Below are 21,513 nucleotides of genomic sequence, written 5' to 3' on the forward strand. Positions count from 1 at the left end.
TGTTGTTTCTTTTTTGGGTCTGGCCCAACTTGCCCTTCGACTCGATTCTGTGCTTTCGACAGGTTCCTGACAAACCCAAAACCAAATGTGCCTCGCAAAGCCTTCGAGGCGCTCCTTTGCTTCGATATAATTAGACCTCGACACAAAATTTGAAAGTTTATTTTGACAATATAATCTTCAAATAAATGTTGGACTCACCAATTATATTTAATTGATAAATACCAAATTTATATCCAACAATATGAATAGTACACTAAGTCAAAATTAAGTTATTTATTTTGGGACGAAGGGAGTATATAGGACCGGAGTTCGAACCATGACACACATCTCTTATTTTAAGGAAAAATTTCTGACCCAAAAAATATACTCCTCCATACCACAATATACGTCGCTTTGACACTTTTACATATATTAAAAAAGATAATTAATGTTGTATGAAAAAAAAGAGATTTTGAGTTGATTTACAAAATTATCCTTCATTTATAGTATGAAAAAAATAAATTAAAGAATTAAAAGAAGAAAGAGTTATAAATAATTTAGAATATAATAAGAAGAATAACATTAAATACTTCAATGATAATTTTTTTTTTTTTGAATTTACTTCAATGATAATATTAACAGACATGTATTGTGGTACAAATTTTTTTTGCAAAGTGATATATATACTGAGGAAGTACCTAAAAATGGAGTAAGGACAAAAAAGATACAAAAGCCAAAAAATAGAATCTACAAAAAGACAGAATTGAATCTCAAGTGTTTTTACAAAAAATAAAACGTTGACTCTGAACTCACTCTGAAGTCTGAAGTATAAACCCAAACATAATCATTCATCATTGGTCTCTCCTCAACGACAAACAAACGTAACAACCACCGATTCACAACATGGTAAGTTACCACTTCTCTCTGTCTATCTTTCTTCCACCGATTGTGTTGAATGAATGAATACCTAGATATATCTCATCAAGTTCCATTCTTTTTTGTTAGGAGAGTTATTCAATTTCATTACATTCATTTCACCTTTAAATTTAATCATACCAATATGTTTAGGGTTAGGGTTAGGGTTAGGTTTAGGGTTCCATTCACTGTTAATTTTATCCCTCATTCTCTGACCAATTCACTCTTTCTTTGCAGCTGCCACTTTCCCTTCTCAAGACTGCTCAAGGCCACCCAATGGTGAGTGAAGAGAAAACCCTTTTACTTTATTTTACCTTATTTATATAAATATATATATAAAAAATTCAACTTTTGTTTGTTTTCTGACATGTTGTAACAGTTGGTTGAACTGAAAAATGGGGAGACTTATAACGGCCATTTGGTTAATTGTGATACATGGATGAACATTCATCTCCGAGAAGTCATTTGTACTTCTAAAGTAATGTTTTTTTATAACCCTTCTTGTTTTCATTCATAGAATCAATCTTTTATGATTATGTCATTTGTTGTTTGTCATAACTTACACTGTTTTATTGAATTTGACAATGTAGGATGGAGATAGATTTTGGCGTATGCCTGAATGCTACATTCGTGGGAATACTATTAAGTATCTTCGAGTTCCTGATGAGGTGCGTAGTCGTGGTTTTTTTTACTCTTTAAGTGAATAGATAGATTGATTACTATAGCATTGTTTGGATAAACAGTTTAATTAAGTGCTTATGACATAAGTGTTTATCATATAAGTATGTATAAATATATTTCTATAATAAAAGATAAAATGAGGTGAACCTGTTTTATATGTAAGCTATAAGCTGCATTTTATAAGTTATTCTACAAAACTTATGAAAATAAGCCGAAAACAGTTTACGGGCATGTCATGTTTTTATAAGCTCTTTCAAACAGTCTCACAAATGTTTGTGCTAGTAGATAAGGTCAAATAACTCAATCCAAATAGGCCCTATGTAGTGAACAACATAAGATCTTAGACTTGTTTGTGTTTGTCCACTAATCTAGCTTTGATGGCTATTGATTTAGGTTATTGACAAAGTCCAGGAAGAAACCAAGAGTCGCACTGGTAAGTTGTTTCAACATTAAGCTGTTTATTCGTACTGGTTTTTAAATTGGCTTTGTTAAAAGGGGCAAAATGAAGTAACAAAAAGAGAAACAAAGATACATTTTGTTTTGTTCTTCTTGAATGACGCAGTACGGAAGCGTGAAGGAAAAGCAAGCGCTAATCCTATTAGATAAAAGCTCTGGAATCCACCAGATTTCCGGAATCCACCAGAAAAAGTAACTAATCTAGAATCCACTAGACTTCCGGAATCCACCAGAAGGAAGAATTTGGAATCCACCAAACTTGAGAAAAATCTCTGTATTTTTATTGAATCAAAAGTTGCCTTCAAGACTACAATAATTTAGCTTAAATAGTAGTGAAAAATAAAAATAACAAATCTTCTAAAAGATTGTAAAAATAAAAATAACAAACCTAGCTAAATAAAAATTACAAATCTACCTAAAATATAAAAATAACTAACCTAGGTGAAATATAAAAATAAGAAATCAACCTAAAATATAATAAAACTAAATCTAACTAAAATAATAATATACAGAAGAAATCCTCCTACATCATTGAACGTGATTGTACTTTACTGAATCAGCAAATAAATGAAGGAACAATTTCATCACTGTGAATTATTGTTATGAAGTTGAATTGCTGCTCATGTAGTCTTTTTCAGTTGCATTAAACTAGAATGCTATTGATTAATGTTACCCTTTTCAGATCGCAAACCACCTGGTGTGGGACGTGGAAGAGGAAGAGGTAGAGAGGATGGTCCTCCTGGACGTCAAGTAAAAGGAATTGGGCGTGGCTTTGAAGAAGGTGGTGCTAAAGGAGGAGGCCGAGGAAGGGCTGGTCCAGGTGGAAAGCCTGGTGGAAACAGAGGTAAATCATACCTTGTATCATTTCAAAGTGCGTATTAATTTGTTTCAAATTTACTCTGGAAGAGTTTACTGTTGTGCTTTTATTTTCACCTAGATTATCTCCTGTTGGGCCAAAAAAATAAAATTCAATTTAAATACTAAATTATTATTGAAGGAACTCTGATCTTACTCTTGTTCAGATGTTTAATGAAAAGAGGAATGTGGCAGTTCAACTTGTATTAAAGATGAGTAACGAATTATGAAATTAAATTGCCAATATATAATTCATGTTTTAATAACACATGTGTGGATATTACTCCGTATGGTTACCTCCAATTCCATGGGAAGTAGGTGGCTTTGCTTCCCCAATGTCTCCTAAACAGAAGTTTCCTCATTTTTACCGCACTTTTAACTTACTATATAGCATAGATGTTGTGATTTGATCATAACAATATCTTTCCTCATTTTTACTTCGCAACCAACTTACTATATATCGTAGATGTTGTGATTGAATCATATCAATATCCAACATTTGTTCTTCTTGTGCCAGGTGCAGGGCGAGGTAGAGGTTGATTTTTTGAATAGGTGTGATATGGAACTAACTACATCAAATGGGCCAGTTGCTGCTTTTAGAGGCATTAGTGCCCGCTCAGAAGATTTATTGTTTATGATTCCTGTGCAATATAGGTTTCCAATTATTTTGCTTATACAGTCACCAAAATGGTGATATTATAGACCTCAACAAAGTTTTTATGCTACATTTTCTAATGTCTTAGCTATCTGCATTCCTTTTCATCACTGAAAAGCAATGCCGGCGGTACCAGAACATGTTCTTTTGTTTAATAGTAGTAAATACGAAGTATCTCTCAAACCTTAAATTGTTGTCATGTGACTCATGTTGAATTTTGATACTTGCCTGATGATTTGATGAAGACTGCAGCCTGAAGTAATCATGAAATCATTAGTTTATAGGATATGGTATATATTTTGTTCTTTTATAAAATTTTATTTTTAAGGGGGTTAGGATTTAAGCAAAAATTGAGTAACCAAAACATTTTTGTTTTTATAGCTCGTTATTGGAATTAGAATCATTCAGTTGGTCATTGTGTAAATTTTGATTGATGTTTTAAATGAAAAATGCTAGCTAATGGTTTAATTTGTTGGAATGTGAGGGGACTAAGTATAACTCATCATTTGGTTCATAAGTTTAAAAGAGAATGGAAGGAAATTGAGACTTCTTCGTTTTTATTTAAGAGTTTTTCAGCAAGTCCAAGTTATATTAATCAAGTTTATGTTTCCTTTCTCTTTTCTTTTTTCCTTAACTTTCTTTCAAGGGCATAATAGTAAATCACTTTGTCTATAAATTTTAGCCCACTATTGAAAATGTCGAAATTCTAGCTCCATTCATGTAAGAATTTTCAATAGCTATTGTCATTTTGTCTATCTACTAAAAAAACATTGTTTTTCTTTCTTTCCTTCTTCATAATGTGAGCAAAAGGATAGAAAATAACTATTATTGCTTGTTTGCAAAAAAAAATTATTGCTCTCCCTTTTCTTTTTTTTCTTTCTCAAAATACCTATTATTGCCTCAAAAAAAAGAAGAGGAAATCATAGGGTCTATTTTCTTGTTCTTGTCAAATTACCTAGTGAAAAATCCAAAATTCAAATTCCAACCCCTCCAAAAATATTTGTAGTAGTTACCAAAAGCGCCGTATATAAGCGAAATATCAATGTAGTAGTCATATATAAGCGAAATATCAATGTAGTAGTTACCAACTAAACTATGAAACAATTAGAGGGTCTATTTAATTGTAATTGTATTTTGTTTTTGAAATTTGTTCTATAAAACATTTACATGTGAGAGAAAAAAAATAACTTCAAATTTTCTTTGAGAACAAACAGGATATCCAGCAATCCTAAATCGGCTCTACCATGTCCTTCATTTTACACAAAGCCATGAAAGTGTAGTTTATCATCAAACTTTGATGAAAGTAGTATGATGAAGACATGATCTAACTCTACACACTATTAAGAGAAATATCCAAAACATAAAAGAGATATTGATTATTGAGAATTTGAGCAATAGGCAAAAACAATCCAACCAATATCTCTTCTCAAAATGAAGCAGTCATCTACTTTTAAAGAAAAATACCAGAAGCAACAGCGTGTTTATTTTCAAGGCGAATGCAAGGTCGAAAAATATAGAAATCCAGATACCGCGTTTCCTTCAATAAATAAAAACCTCAATTGTACAACATCCTACTTTCAAATTGAAGGAGCTGACACATAATAAGAGCTAATGTTTAGAGACACAACAATAGTAATATTGATATCTCTACTTAAACAGCTACCAATTGATAGTACAGTAACACTGAAATTTCACTGAGTGTCTAAACGCATTTTTCGAGTATAAGATCTTGAACTGCAATGATATTATGTGCTTGAAGGTGCATTCTCAACGGCGCTTTTGCCAGCTTGTTCTCCCTCCTTATCATTGCCATCTTGTATTTCAGGCTTTGAATTTGAAAAGTCTGGTGCTACACAATTAGCAAGCAAACATATTTAATTAGGCCAACAATATGAAAATAAGTTACAGAAGACTTCAACTTGAGGCACTATAAACAACAGTAGAAATGTCAATTCTGAATATTCGATAGAATTTACTTTTGATGCAGTATCACTGTAAGTTTTGTACTATTACTTAATCCATGCATTGCTGCATCGCACTATAAGTAGCTTTTGAGGTATTAGTTGCAAGAGTCACTTCAAAGGTTTATATGATGCATCAAGGTGAGGATCAGTGGGACGGCTTATAGCTATTCTATCACTCAAGGGGGGCAGAATGAAGCAACTGGGGTTGACGTGGAAGCCACTTCACTACCCGAGTGGGGTAAGATATGATATCAAGCAGCCAACAGCCACATGCAGATAACCAAACCTACGTAGGCTACTAAGTTTTCACTAGAAAAGCACTGAATTATTGAGTGTATGTCTCTCTTTTCCAAAAGACTTACAATTATAAGGTATACATTGAATAACTTAATAAGTTTCAATGGCATGCTCAATTATTTATAAGCTACTCTCTAAGTCATTAGAAAAGCCACAAACTCTAGCTTATAGTTGCCCTACAGTCAACTTCAACTCTCCCAATGTCTACTAAAAACCATCTTATCAACCGAAATTAAATATTTAATTTCCCACCAAGAATAAATTAATATTAATATAACTTATAGCTACTCCTAAAACCATTAGATATAGTGTCAGCAAGACATGAAAGATGGAACAGGAAACTAATGAAAGTTTTTCCAAGAGTATTTTAAACAATATACCACCCAATGTGATCTACAAATGCAAGAAGTACATGCCACAAGCCGACAACTTAGGCAAGTACCATCAACCTTGTTTTAATAGTCGGGTACTTAAGACACAAAAATTGTCAAATTGATGAACATAACTTGTGCGGCATACTTACCATCATCAAAGTCATCAAAATCATCACCCACTGCATCATCACCACCAAATTGCTGCAGCACAAAAAATAATTAGGATAAACAACTATACTCAAATAGAGGGGTTGAAACTGATAATAACATGAACACATTACATACCGAGAAATCCATCCCTCCCAAGTCCACATCACCACCTAACAAACAGGCAATCAGTTAATGCATAAAATAAAAACACCCTTTATAACATCGAAAACTAAGTAGAACAGTATGGTTTAAACGTGTACATACCAGCATCTTCATCTTCATCCACCCACTTATCCCAATCAACCTTCACATAATGTGGAGTCTTCCCTTCGGCTTTCAGTAACCTTTTCCACCATTCACTCTCTGCCTTCTGAACTACACAGAATATGCCTCTCACCCCTACATTAATTTTGCTCTCCTGAAACAGCAGCAGAGATTGATAAATGAAACACGTTGAAAAATATCAAAGAAATAAAAAAATACGCTGCAAACGAAGCATAACATAAAACGTTAGTTATAGAAAAAATATTAAACAATTAACAATAAACATAGGCACAAAGACTATAGAAATGAGAATGAATATGAATATGAAGGTAAGGGCCGTTAAATAATGCCCGTAACATCGTGCATATATCAGACAATGCCATTATTTAATTCATTGGAAAAGAAGTATAAACATTCTTAAAATTATGTGAATGTGCCAATGCTATCGAATAATTGGTAATGTCTTCTCACCTCTACATTAACCTTGTCAAAGAGTGGTAACGTGAGCTCATACAGGTGACCTTCAGCACCAGCAGTGGCAGAAAAAGTAAAAACACCATCAGGAGTAAGGTCCACTTTTGCATTTTTGGAATCTGGCAACTGAACCGTGATATAGACCTTGTCAAACCTTTGCGCCCACTTGATCTCTGGATGACGACTGCATCACAATACGATAAATAAATAACGAGGGGAACATATAGAACACGGAGGTTTTTGACATGCATTCAAGGAATTGAAAATCAGATACGAAACTAGTCGACCCACCAAATCTTTTATCATAAACTGTGTTGACATATTTTTTTTGTACTACCAACCATGCCTATTTTTAATTTTAAAATGAACAACTTTAACCAACTAAAACTATTCATTCAATTATGTAAAGGGCACCTTTGAATAGACACTACTAGAAAATAGGACCACCGAAGGCATATAAGTATGTTTGATTCCACTTCTAGAGAGGCCAAAATTGATTTTGACATGTTTGATTTCTCTTTGCCTCCAAAATTAATTCTACTTGAAGCTAAAAATTGTAGCTTTTGATTATATAATTGATTTTTATACTCAAATTTATTGTTCAACTCACTTTACATGAATGTATCCAAACATAAATCACTTTACTTTCAACTCAATTTTAGTCGGAATCAATTCACTCAAAATCTTCTCACCGCTAAATCAAACATAGTGTGTTTGGCATCAAGGTTGCCCGCCGTGATTTGTTGAAGCTCAAAAGTGTAGCTTTTGCAAAATCACGATGACAAACTCACCACGAATCTAAACATGCACTTAATTTCATCTATACAAACAGCCATTGCAATTAAACTATTCAGGATTAGGATTTAAGAATCATACAAGACATGCAACAATAATAATAATACACTGTTTTCTGTTCAACCATATGAAACAAACATCCAATACAACATTACAAATTTACAACTAAACATCAAACGTGAAACATCATATTAAGGGGAAAAATAATTGCATGCACTACTCAGAAAATGTTATTGCATAAATTGATGAATAATGCAGCATCACACACATGAATGTGAAAAGAAACGAGAAACATGAATTATGTAAAATTACTACCTCATATTTGTTTGAGAGAAGAAGCTGTGAAACCCTAGATTCTTCGGTAACTGAGTGACAAAGACAGTAGAAACACCACTCTGAGTTTAAGGTTGTACCTCGTCGTTTCGGATTTTGATGATGATGATGATGCAAAACAAAACCTGTGTTGTCTCTGGAATGTTCTTTTTTTTTTTATATATATTGAAGAACATTCCTAACTAAGATTATGTGATCCATGGCCCATTCCATTATTAAGGATTTATAAATGCTAACTACGCCACCCTTTTTACTTCATACACCACACATTCTTTTTATTTATTTTTTCAAAATATTTCTTTATGAAATTTGATTTTCAGATCCAAATTTTTATTTTATTTTTCAGAAATCCTCAGTTTATGTCCTTCTGACCAAACGAAATTAAATTGTGCTCTTCAACTAAATTCGGTTACCATGTTTGCGAATAATAACAGAGGCAGAAATTAAGTTTAAAAGATCAAATTTAAAGCACATGTCATGTTGAATTGGAGTTTTTAGAAATCTAGCCTAGTTTATAGAGTTGCTTTTACCTTCAGTATAGTTTTAAGAAAAATACGCTTCTCTAAATTTATCAATAGAAAAATCACAATTTGTTCTCACGGCTTGATGAATTAATACATTAATGAATTGTATGTTTCTTTATTTATTTTTCTCATCTAAATAAGCAAAACATAATAAGAGCGGTTTTTAAGAACCACGATAGCTAGATAAGAGAAAATGCTATGAGATTCATTGAGTAGGCTTGCGTGAGTTGTCTGCTATAAGATAGCTAGTTTTGGGGCTTTCAACATAAATAAAAAAAGCCTATCCGGCTTCGCTATCGCTCATGACTTGTATTGTAGTCGGCCTGGAATACCTTTGTAGTCTTTTTAATGCTAATGCCTAAATGTTTGTTGTCTCATCTATCTCTTACTAGGTTTTTTTTTTATAACAAGCAGAGCCTTCTTAATTTTTTATAATATAGGCAAAGCTTTCTAAGACTGTGGTTAGCTTGTTTATTTTATATAAAATGTATGACTTAACATTTTTAAACTGGGACATAATGCAAAACTATTAATTGAAGGGTACTTTAAATTTAAAATATACATCAGTAGATAGAATGAAATGTATTTTTTAGGTTTGCTTATATTTAAGCCTAAAATAATATGAATATTTTTTATTCATCCAAAACAATATATACTAGTATTTGTTAACGTTGAATTTAAAAGTAAAAAATAAAACACAATAACTTTAAAACAAGAAAACACGTGAGAAATATAATAGTGGTCCAGTGCATCTTAACTCATCTAACTATTTTATCACTTATACTAAAGTATATTTTTTATGTACATATTTATTTGTGGTATAATTTTGTCTTCACTAATTGAAATTATCGGTCAGTCACTGTCCACGTTACACTATTTGCCTCAACTTAAAGATTCAAATCCCTCAAAATAATGGTTAACTTAATTTGGAGGGCTCCCACATGCTTTGTTTTCATACCGAATCTTATAAATAAACTGGTCCACGCACGCTAGATTAGAATGCGACTTAAGTTTGGGTGTAGTCATTGTTTTGTACCCAATAATAATAATAATAATAATAAAGAAGAAGAAAAATAGTGATTGTTTGTAGAACACTTCCAATGAATGTGAACCATAAACATCATAAATGAAATGGAGATTAACATATAGTATCATTCCAATACGAATCGACATAAATAAAAATACAAAAAGTGACTAGTTGGATGAATAATAATGACTACGAACTCTACACGTTTGAGTATATGCTTGTTACTATCATTGATGATGTTTTATGGGAAAATATATAACTACGTAGTGCGTAATGTAAGAGAGAGGTGCGCTTAATCAAAACATGAATGAGTCGATTTATTATTGGTTGGTATGGAGAGGAATTAATTAGTGGCACAACTTTTCTCTTTGTATTCGGTGTTTGTTAGGATTTTTTTCAACAGCAAAGAGAAACAAATTCATTAAAAATATGCATGAGAACAGGGGCGTATTTGAGGAGGACAAAAAGGACGACCGCTCTAGGTCCCAAAAATTAGGATATATATATATATGGCAAAAAATAAAATAAATAAATAAATACCAAAATTCTTAGGTGTTAAAGTCTGTGCGTAATACTTTGATGGGAGAGTCGAGTAAAAAGTGGTAATAAAACAACAATTAAATCAAGGTTAGCTTTGTTAGAACTGTATAATTCAAGTGGTGATGATGCTAAAACAAAAAGTGAAGCTAAGTAGGCAAATTCACTTGAGACTTTTGAATTTTTACTTGGCATGATGATTTGGTATGCGATCTTATTTGCTATTAACACAACGAGTAAGAAGTTACAATTTAAATTAACGTGTATTAGAGTTACAATGAAAGAAGTACAAGATTTGTTTCGTCAGGGATTGATATTTTAATATTTGTATCACTGATTGATTTCGGACTGTATTGCTTGAAAAAGCATCATTGCTGCAGGGAGTAGTGGGTACGTGGACCATTTCCGTGTTGGCGGTCAGTTCATTTGCCTCATTTTTCTAGTACTTCTATTTTGTCCTTTAGGATTAACTAGAAGTTGGTATATTTTATTGTTTTGGACGCATGGGTTAAGTATATGTCCCCCCAATTTGTATATATGAATAATGCTAGCAACACACTCTTTAACAAACACACTCCAACACACTCTCTTTTATTGGTTGAAATTCACATGGGTCCCATAAAAAAATGTGGACCCATATAACTTTTATGGGACCCATATAAATTTTAACCAATAGAAGAGAGTGTGTTAGAGTGTGTTGCTAGCACTCCTATGTATATACATAGGGTTGCTAATGCACACCCACTGTTTTTTATGAAGATGTGCATTAGCAACATACACCTTAAGGTGTATTTAACTACTTTTTAGTTATCATTTGCTAACACACACCTACTAAAAATTAAGTAGGTGTATTATAGCAAATGCCTATAGGAGTTGCTAACGTACACCAATTTATTTTTTAGAAGGTGTGCATTAGAAACATGCACCTTAGGGTGTATTTAACTACTTTTTAGTTATAACTTGCTAACACACACCTACTAAAAATTAAGTAGGTGTATTATAGCAAATGCCTATAGGAGTTGCTAACGTACACCAACTTATTTTTTAGAAGGTGTGCATTAGAAACATGCACCTTAGGGTGTATTTAACTACTTTTTAGTTATAACTTGCTAACACACACCTTCTTAAAAATGAGTGGGTGTACGTTAGCAACTCCTATAGGCATTTGCTATAATACACCTACTTAATTTTTAGTAGGTGTGTGTTAGCAAATGATAACTAAAAAGTAGTTAAATACACCTTAAGGTGTATGTTGCTAATGCACATCTTCATAAAAAAAAGTGGGTGTGCATTAGCATCCGGGATGGGTCACTAGTAATCTAAAGTTTGGCCGCGATATACCAATCGTTAGTTGGTTCAGTGGTGATTGACGCTGAACTTGGTAGGGAGGACTGCGGTTCGATCCCTCGCAACTGCGATTGGGAGGGGGCTGGGACCACTTGATGCCAGAACTGACCCCGAACCAAATTCAACTAGTGGTGAAAAACCCTTAAAAAAAATAAAAATGGCCGCGATATAAGTAAAGTCTGAATAATAATTGTTCCCACCAAGAATCGAACTCGGATTCTCTCAAACAATTCATCATATGAAGAGCTCATTAGCAACTTAAGTTCAATATCTTGATTTATTAGATACTCAAATTTGTTTTCCTCCGATAAAAATACCTATGCTTGAAGAAAAGATACTCATCATTATGGATATACTTTTACGGCACATGTTAATGTACAAAAAATAAAAAATTTGTATTGATAATTATATATATTTTAGTATTTTTTTTTTAAAAGTAAAAGATTGTTTGTCTAAGAAAACAAGTAATATTTGTAGAATCCATAACATATGCTCTAACTTTTAACATTTTCCTTTTTAATTTCCTCCTGTTATAAAGTATTTCTAATGAAAAAATTCTTAAAAAATAATCACAGACAATTGTTATACTCTTTATGCTATTTTTTTGACAACTGTTATACTCTCATAGTATTATATATAAGTAAATTTTTACTTGTAAAGTTCATCGAATAACTAATATATCCGATCTATATGATATTTCTACCAATTGAATTAAACCTAAATATACAATTAAATACAGTTTAAGTACTTCTAAGTATATCAACTTTTATTTTTAATTCATCTAAATTTCTTTTGGTTACCTATAAAATTTTCTTTTGAACGTTAGTCACTTAGTTCTCTAAATTATTATTTTTTTCACGAATAAGGAAATAAAGGAAGCATTGTTTGACATTGAAAATTCGTATCAAATTACTGAGTCTTAAAAAGATGCTGAGGTCATTCCTTACGACCTGCAGTAGTCCCACCATTTTTTATTATGGAGAATGTTAACATGTGCACCAAGGGCACATGTTAAGAAAACAAAAATAGAAAGTATTAAATGTTGAAGCATTAAATTTTAACTTTTTAAGCATTAAATTTTTGTATCATTAAATGTTAATTTTCTATATTAAGATACCTTAACATGTGCCCTATATGCACATGTTAACAACACCCTTTTATTATTACCAAATATAGCGCCGCCACTTTTGATATTGTTTCATCACATATTAGATTTTTCTAATCAACCAATGAGTCCAATATATTGTAACAAAAAAAAAAATAAACTCAATATATTAAAATAAAACAACTCAACATAAAGTACAAGGTACGCATAATGAAGAGTTTAAATAAAAGTTTTATTTGTAACATTGATAATGTAATGTCTTTAAATTTGAACTTTGTGGTTAAGTTTATCAAGCGACAAGTAAGCATGGTTACTCACACACTTGTTAGGGCGGTCGTTTCTTGGCCTAGCCGCTATAATTTCGATTTGTTACCTCCTTGTATTACTCTTTTATTGTTAGATGAAATGAATTAAGTTTTTGATTGTCAAAAAAAAAGTTTTATTACAAAATGAAACTATAAAATATATTAGTACCGTGCCTAAAAATGAAATACTCCCTCCGGTCCTTTTTATAAGAAACAATTTGGAAAAAAAATTTGGTCCTTTTTATAAGAAACAATCATTAAATTTATTCTTACAATTCCATTTTTACCCTTATTAAATTGTATCCATTCCAAAGTTATGCATTAATTAGAGTGATATATTCCCTAAGGATAAATTAATACACCAAGGTTAATTTTGGAATAGATTGTAAAATTTTAGAATTTTTATTAAGAAAGATAAGGTTTCTTGATATGTGTGTTTTTTCCAAATTATTTCTTATAATAAGGACCGGAAGGAGTACTTCACGTAGCTGCTCCCAAACAAATTAAAGGGTAATATTATCTTGAATTTACCACTACCACAACCGGAGGCACCATCACATTAAACTAAAAAATTACTTACAATATTGCGCAACTCTTGCAGATTTCAACCGATTTTTTTCAATAATAAACATATTTGAGACTATCAATGCATGGAAAATAGACACACTAGATGACTAAGGCACTATATAATGTGTGAGTTGGCTCGGACTACGATTTATGATTAAGAGGTAATTCTCATCTTGCAAGCCGATTTTATAAGAATGAATTAAATTTAATATTCAATTCTAAAAGGGTATCAAAGCTTCTCCAAGATTTATTGGACCACCTGTTATCAAGCCACCCACTGTTTATAGAAAAAATTTCCTTCCACCCATGCAATTAACCTTTTACCCCTATATTTTTTACGAGTTTTCAATTTTACCCTTTATTATATTATTTCTTACAATATTTTTTTTTACTTAATTCTATTCAACTTTTTCATAATGAATATTAATATCTAACCACTTTGCATGAGTGTTATGGTATGAATATTCATACCTAACCACTTCGTTCTGACGATATAAATATTCATATCTAACCACTTTGTTTTGGTATGAATATTCATACTTAAACACTTTGCATGAGTGTTCTGATATGAATATTCATACTTAACCACTTTGTACGAGTACTGTTCTGGTGTGAATATTCATACCTAACCACTTTGCATGAGTGTTCTAGTATAAATATTCATATCTAACCACTTTGTATGAGTGTTTTGTTATGAATATTCATACCTAACCACTCTGCATGAGTGTTCAGGTAAAAAAAATAATAATATAGTAAAGTGTAAAATTGGAATATCATAAAAAATGTATGAGTGAAGGGTTATATCATAAAAAATGTATGGGTGAAGGGTTAATTGTTGGGGGTGGAAGGAAATTTTTTTCTCATTTATATCTACGCACCAAATCAAATAGTGTTGTAGGCCTCCCAAATTCTAATATGGTATCAGAGTCGGATTAATGACTGCAATGTGTGCATTTGACTCGAGCCCACACTAGGCGTGAGGGTGAATGTTGAATATATATATATATATATTTTGAAGCAAAAGGAAATTATTATAAAAGCAAACAACCCCAAGCAGTGGCGGAACTGAGAATTTTTTTTCGGGGGGCCACTAAAAAAGTTATAGTATAAAAATTAAATACAAAATTTATATTGTGTACAAAACTTTGATTATCAAAAAACCAAATTACATACTTAAAAATAATATTCCATATGTGTCAAGTGACTTAAAATAATCAATAATTGATTTTGAACTAATACTTACACAAAGTTTATCATTAGAAAATCATATGCTTTATTATTATGTTACATATATACTGAAAAGAAAATCTGTGTTTTTAATTGAAAATAGTTGTCTTTTTTAGAAGAAAAAAAATTGTGCATTTTTTGTATTGATATATAATGAAAATTAATTTTTTTTAGAAAAATGTCCTTGCTATGGCTTAAGACAAAATTTTGGCACCATAATTGATTTTATTTTAAAAAAAAGAAAATATAAAAACATAAAAGAAAAAATATGAACAGAAAACTATTCAACAAGAGTTGAACCCAGATACTCTTGGTGAGTGAGCACCACTTTATCCGCTCGGTCAGACTGCAATACTCATGTTTTCACTCTGAAACCAAAATATATATATATATATATATATATAAAATATAACTTTGTAATTTTATATAACTACCAAGGGTATACTAGTAATTTATTATTTTTCTGGAGGTGGTCGTAGCCACCCGCAGCCACCCCTAGTTCCGCCTCTGACCCCAAGTACAAGAAGTACTTAAAATCCAACTATAAACATGTAAGGGCAACCTCACTCTATGAGTTATTTTTTGAGGAATAAAATCCAAGTATATTTAACATAAAGATTAAATTTATTGGTGTAAGTTTGTTTTCAAGGAAAGCACCACGTTTGGAAATTGTTGGTTTCTATTTAAATTCTTAAAAAAAACTTTTTTCTTCATAAGTCAATTAATTATCATCGTATTTAGTCATTCCTTGATGGCCTTAGTTAACGTTGCACACATATCACAAGCAAAGTACCAACTCTTATTAAGTAGGATTACAAGTAAGTATAGCAACGGACAATTGACGGTGTAACAACTTAAAGAATGTGCATCAAATGATCGCATTTCCTAGTTAGACTAAACTACGTAGTGAATTTGCATCTAAAAAAAATTATAGCAGCGTAGCTTATTGTCTAATATATGTAATTATTAAAATATACTTTTATTTTACAGAATCAATTTTTTTTTTAACAAGAATATTTGCCTCGTGCAGTGCATGGTCACACACCTACCACAGCTGGTAGCTTTTTTTTTTTTTTTTTTTTTTTGAAAGGTGGTAGCTACTAATTTTATCACCTACCACAGTTTTAACATGTGTAGTGTTGTGTGGCCAGATTTTAATAACAATGCTTTGGATTTTTTATTTTTTTTTAAGAAAATAATAATGCTTTGTTGTTGATATATATGTATATTCACAGAAAAATGTACTATATGCGCAGGCAACTGACGACTCTGATTTATTTTTTTTTGGTTTACTGACAACTCTGATTTTAATTGGATGTATTATACAAAAATACATTACTGGAATATTATTATTTTTAGTAGTAGTAGAATTTACATGACAATTTTGCTCCAAAACAGGTTGATTTTGGAGCTACTTTTTGTTGGCTTGTTGTATACCATTCGGCCACTCTAATCCTTCTACCGTTTACTTTTCTTTTTCTTGGTTGCCACGCATTTTTATTTTATAAAACATCAATTCAATTCATGAATTATTATATATTTTGTCTAGAAGGAGAATATACCGAATCTCACATATTAATTGTTTTTATACCATTTGTATGAATGTGAATTTTTTGCGTTAGAGAATCTCATATTCACATCACAACATTGGTCATAATTCATCTTGATTCGACTGTTCATAAAAACTAGAACATCGACCCGTGCACACGGGTCTGATTAGCTGTAAGATATATAATGATTAAATAAGATATGATAATTCCAATAATGTAAGGTATATGAAAAAAGTGGAGTAATATTGAACGATAGTTCAACAATAATTTTGGATAAATATTCATACAAAGAAAATTATGTTATATTACGGAAGACTTCCTTATAGACAACATTTGAAGTCTTAGTCGTATCTTCACCGTCGTCATCGATGATCAATATTTTTAATTTTTTTTCTAGAAGTAACTCTTGAAATTGTAACATACAAACTGACCATGTGAAAACACTGGCGACGGAAGATATATCCCAACATGCTTTAAAGATTGTCCCTCACTCTTATTAATAATCATCGCAAAAGAAATCATGATAGGAAATTGTCTCCGCTGAAATTTAAAAGGAATTCTTACGTCGGATGGTGTCAGAGAAAATCTAGGTATGAAAACCTGATCACCAATATCACTTCCTGAAATAATTTTTCCTTCAAGAGCACATTTTCTCAATCTCGTAATAATAAGTCTTGTTCCATTGCATAATCCTAATTTTTTATTCAAATTCCTTAGTAGCATAACTGGAACTCCAACTTTGAGTCTCAACTTGTGATTTGGAAGCCCCGACGTAGAAATCATGTTCAAAAATTCGGGAGTATGAACATCATCCACTGTTTGACCGTCTACATTTTGTGTGAGTGGAGTATCATAACTCAAATATGTTTTTTCTTCGCCAGAAATTAAATCCAACATATAATCATTTATTGTGTCGACTATTGAATTTTTAGAGCTAATATAGCTCTCTTTTGAAAATACGTTATATCGTTCATGTTTTGTAAAAGTTGGGGATAAGTGCTTTCAAAGATATAAGCAAGAGGATCACATGAATTTGGAATCAATAAATCTGATGGAATGTTAAGTTCTAAATCATCATCGTTGTCATCTCCAATTTCTCCATCGCCAACACCAAAAACCCATTTCGATAACAATCTTCTTTGTTCAACGTCTGCACTCGAAGCACCACCGAGAAGTCTCAAGTTTTTACTCAATGTTAAAACTTCACAAAAATTTCAAAGAACCGAAGAATTAATAGTAGCATGAACAACTTCTGGCCTTGTACCTTTGGGTATACTGGTATAATTTGTCTAAAATCTCTGCCAAAAACAACAATTTTTCCACCGAAAGGAATGTGTTTATTTTTTCATCAACATACTTGAGAATAACTTTTAAAGTTCGATCAACAGCTTCGAAACAGTGTTTGTGCATCATTGGTACTTCATCCCATATAATGAGTTTTGCTTTTTGTATTAATAGCGCCAAAGGGCTTTTAGGAACTATGGTACATGTTGAAAACTCGTCAACATTTAGAGAAATACAAAACCTTGAATGTGCTGTTCTACCGTCAGGTATAAGCAATGCAGCGATCCCACTTGAGGCAACTATTAAAACTATCTCACCTTTTGAGCGTAATGCGGATGACATGGCCCTCCAGATAAATGTCTTCCCTGTACCGCCATAACCATAAAGAAAAAACACACCATGTTTGTTTTCGTTAACTCTTGTCATGATTGTGTCATATACTTTACGTTGCTCTGAAGTCATAGTTGACATCAATCTAACATGTTTCTCAGCTAATGATTGTTTGTTATAATTCAATTCGTCGTGTATTAAACTATTTTGTATATCAGGAACTAATGATGTGTCTGCTCTAAGCATTGGAGGATAATCTTTTAAACTCTTCCCACAACTACGTAACATAATCTCAATATCTGCTAGTGCATATCGTATCAATTGATCATCGGTTAATATTAAATCTGCAATGTTAAAATCAAAATAATGAATGTGATTAGTGACATGACTATGGTTGTGTTTGGTTGCAAAAAAAATTAATTTAGCAGAATTGAGTTTGATAGATTTGATTTTGGTTAAAAGTGAGTTAAACAGAATTGATTTATGTTTGGATACATTAACGTAAAAATAAAGGGTATTTATAAAAAATATCAATTCTTTTTCCATTATATTTTTTTGACAAAATTCTTTTTCCAATTTTAAAAAACTACAATTTAATAAACTGCATAATAAATAATTTAAAAAGTGATATAAACAATGTTACATGAGACATTGAAATGTGAAAGATGTTTTTTTTTTAATAGATTTCAATATTGTTGAAGGTGTCATAGTATGAGAATATATATATAACTTTTCAAATCACACGTGATAATAACTTTCCAAATCTCACATGACAATTATTCTCTAAATTTATGATCCGGTAGAAAAAAATCATTGATCAGGAAAGACATAAAAATATTTTGTGATGAATAATATAATCAACAATAATTTTGATACGATATACTTTTAAAATTGATGGTGCTTATCAATTATTGCACATAATTTTAATCGCAATTGGTATACTTGCCATAGTGGTTGGAAATATTGCCCCCCATTGAAAGGTTGCGGGTTTGAATCCTAGTCAAGACAAAATTATATTATTTTTTAATAAAAATTCCATGATAAAATGGAGAAAAAACTGGGAAAACAAATTAGAGTTTAGGGTTTACTTGTATATACAAGCTTATAATATAAAAGATATACTACTAAGTTTTTAATTTATAATTTAAAATACCGAATTTTAATTTTGAATATATTATTGTTCCGTCGTCGGCAATAACAAATGAGTATTTTCTTTGAATATTTCTTTCTTAGTCGTGGGCATTGAATCTGACTGAAAACGGGAAACTCACATGTAACTTCTTTAAATTTAATTTAATTGAATTTTAGTTTTTTGGTTTATTTTTCCTATCTCAGTTTCTGTCCAGATCATGGCACGATTTTCTAGTTGACTAATATGCATCACAACTTTTCTTTTGATTTGATCAATGGTAGTATCACACAAATTTTATTTTACTCCCTCCGTCCCATTTTATAAGAGATACTTTAACTAAATTTGCTTTGATCATATTTTTTAATAATATATATAAATATTAACATATAAAATTTTGTTTGATTTGTTTTGATTAGTATTTTAAAAATATCAAATTTTTATAATTTTTACTAATAGAAAGTTAAATATATTAATGATCAAAATGGTGTGTTGACATACATACGCTAGTCAAACTAACTATTATATTTTAGAACGGATCCAGGGTCATATTTGAGGTACTCAAAAAGGGCGTCCGTCCTACATTCTAAAAAATATGTCTAAAATTTGAGCATTAAGATAAAAAAAATGTAGAAACAATTTGTTTTTTCTTCTATAAAAAAAAGGGGAGAGAGTAGAACTGATTAGATATGGGTAGGTGGAACCGTGGAAAAAGAACTACTACAGTATGGGGACATTGGACTTTGTCTTTATATGAAAACTCTAGGAATACATAAAATAATTTTCTACTTTGATTTTGAAGATCTAATGCATCAAGATTTAAATATTGTTTGATTTGTTTGAAAACATTAATTAATTCTTCTCTTGATAAATGGGCATTTGTTAACTAATCTCTCCAGTTAATGTGTTCCACTTGACAATTTGTCTTGCATCATATACTAGTATGGAGTATATGTGTGTAGTTAATTTACTACTCCCTCCTGTCCTTTTTATAAAGAATAATTTAAAAAAATCACACAAATCAAGGAATCATATTTAACATAATTATTTTCATTTAATACTTTTATAAATTTAAATTTATTTCATATATATCCTTATTTAATTACTCTTTATTCAACTAATTTACTTATTTTTAAATTTTCTCTCGTAATATATTTTTATATAATACGGTTGATTTTATAAGTGTGGAAGAGTGAACACACCAGTATTTTTTTATCTCTATTTTTATTTTTCATCACATTTCTTTGTTTTTTATAGGTAGATATTTTAACAAGCAGTTTGACAATTGAATCAATTATTTTGCTCACCCTGTCCTACAATTATTTTGCTCACCCTGTCCTACAATATTATTTATACACATATATATATATATATATATATATATATATATATATATATATATATATATACATGCATGAATGTGTTATTTAGTATTTATCATTTCGTCTCTAAACTTAAGGAAAAAAAAATTTAATATAATTTTTTATATTGTATAAACTATTTTATAATATTTTTTTATTCTTCTAATTGTTTAGTCAAAAGAAGGGCATTTTAAAAAAAGGAAGTATTATTCAAATTATAAAAAAAAGAAAAAAAATCATGTATTTAAACTCAAGTTATTAGTAATAAACTTCACTGGAATAATGAGTAGAATTCAAATTTGATTCATGGATGCAATAATTATAGGTCAGATTTTAATTATTTATTCCAAATTTTAGTTTATTGGAATCTTTTTCTATTGTGAATTAGAGGGCTACAAAAAAACTTTAAAAAAATTGACTATTATTCTTAATTTATGTTTCGTTTACTAAAATGATTAATGAAATATTTAGTATTTAAATAACCTCTCTGATTTTCTATTCAGAAACTTCTGATTGCTTTTTTTTTTTTTTTTTACTAATTATGGTTGAAGTTTATACTCCCATTTTTGTTTACTCAAATTTTATACTCCTTTTAATAGCCAATTTTATATGTTTTTATATTTAGTCTTAAATTAATTAAAAATATCAATGTTAGGTTGAAATAAATCATGGTCCTTGATGAACCATATGTTGGTACATGGAAGCATTGGCCTACAAAATAAATGTACATAACTTATTTTGACGGATTGACTTATTTAGGAGTTGGAATTTGTTTTCTCCATTTTTTCTCCCAAGTACTACTCCTTCCGTCTCACGATGAATGAACCAGTTAACTACTGTATTGTGTACTATTCACACATATTATTTTAATCATATTTTTCTATTAATAAATAAACATAAATATTAACATACGTGAAACAGTCAACTGACTTTCTATTAATAAAATGAGTTTTCTTGATTGTGTAATTTTTTCAAAGTGTTCCTTATAAAAAGGACCGGAGAGAGTATATTATTACATCTATATTTCC

General features: G+C 30.6%; 2 protein-coding genes across 2 annotated transcripts; one reads left to right on the top strand and one right to left on the bottom strand.

Annotated features, from left to right (window-relative positions):
- Positions 1-690: 690 nt before the first annotated feature.
- On the top strand, positions 691-3,944 carry LOC123922368 (sm-like protein LSM4). The gene is made up of 7 exons (XM_045975108.1): positions 691-885; positions 1,132-1,173; positions 1,274-1,372; positions 1,485-1,562; positions 1,969-2,008; positions 2,714-2,875; positions 3,404-3,944. Exons 1-7 carry the CDS (start codon positions 883-885, stop codon positions 3,424-3,426), a joined length of 447 nt encoding a protein of 148 aa, XP_045831064.1. The 5' UTR covers positions 691-882; the 3' UTR covers positions 3,427-3,944.
- A 1,109-nt stretch (positions 3,945-5,053) lies between these two features.
- Positions 5,054-8,337, bottom strand: LOC123922436 (uncharacterized protein OsI_027940-like). The gene is made up of 6 exons (XM_045975172.1): positions 8,175-8,337; positions 7,062-7,248; positions 6,591-6,744; positions 6,462-6,496; positions 6,326-6,377; positions 5,054-5,390 (listed from the first exon to the last, which is right to left on the bottom strand). The coding sequence occupies exons 1-6, from the start codon at positions 8,177-8,179 to the stop codon at positions 5,287-5,289; spliced, it is 537 nt and encodes a 178-aa protein (XP_045831128.1). The 5' UTR covers positions 8,180-8,337; the 3' UTR covers positions 5,054-5,286.
- Between the last annotated feature and the right edge of the window lie 13,176 nt (positions 8,338-21,513).

Source organism: Trifolium pratense, linkage group LG1, assembly GCF_020283565.1.
Source record: "Trifolium pratense cultivar HEN17-A07 linkage group LG1, ARS_RC_1.1, whole genome shotgun sequence".
NCBI lineage: Eukaryota > Viridiplantae > Streptophyta > Magnoliopsida > Fabales > Fabaceae > Trifolium > Trifolium pratense.

Coding starts and splice junctions, on each gene's coding strand:
- LOC123922368 (XM_045975108.1), top strand. Junction 1,563..1,968: donor ATCTTCGAGTTCCTGATGAG/GTGCGTAGTCGT, acceptor CTATTGATTTAG/GTTATTGACAAAGTCCAGGA. Junction 2,876..3,403: donor AAAGCCTGGTGGAAACAGAG/GTAAATCATACC, acceptor TTCTTGTGCCAG/GTGCAGGGCGAGGTAGAGGT.
- LOC123922436 (XM_045975172.1), bottom strand. Junction 6,378..6,461: donor TGGGAGGGATGGATTTCTCG/GTATGTAATGTG, acceptor TTTGTGCTGCAG/CAATTTGGTGGTGATGATGC. Junction 5,391..6,325: donor TTTTGATGACTTTGATGATG/GTAAGTATGCCG, acceptor CTAATTGTGTAG/CACCAGACTTTTCAAATTCA.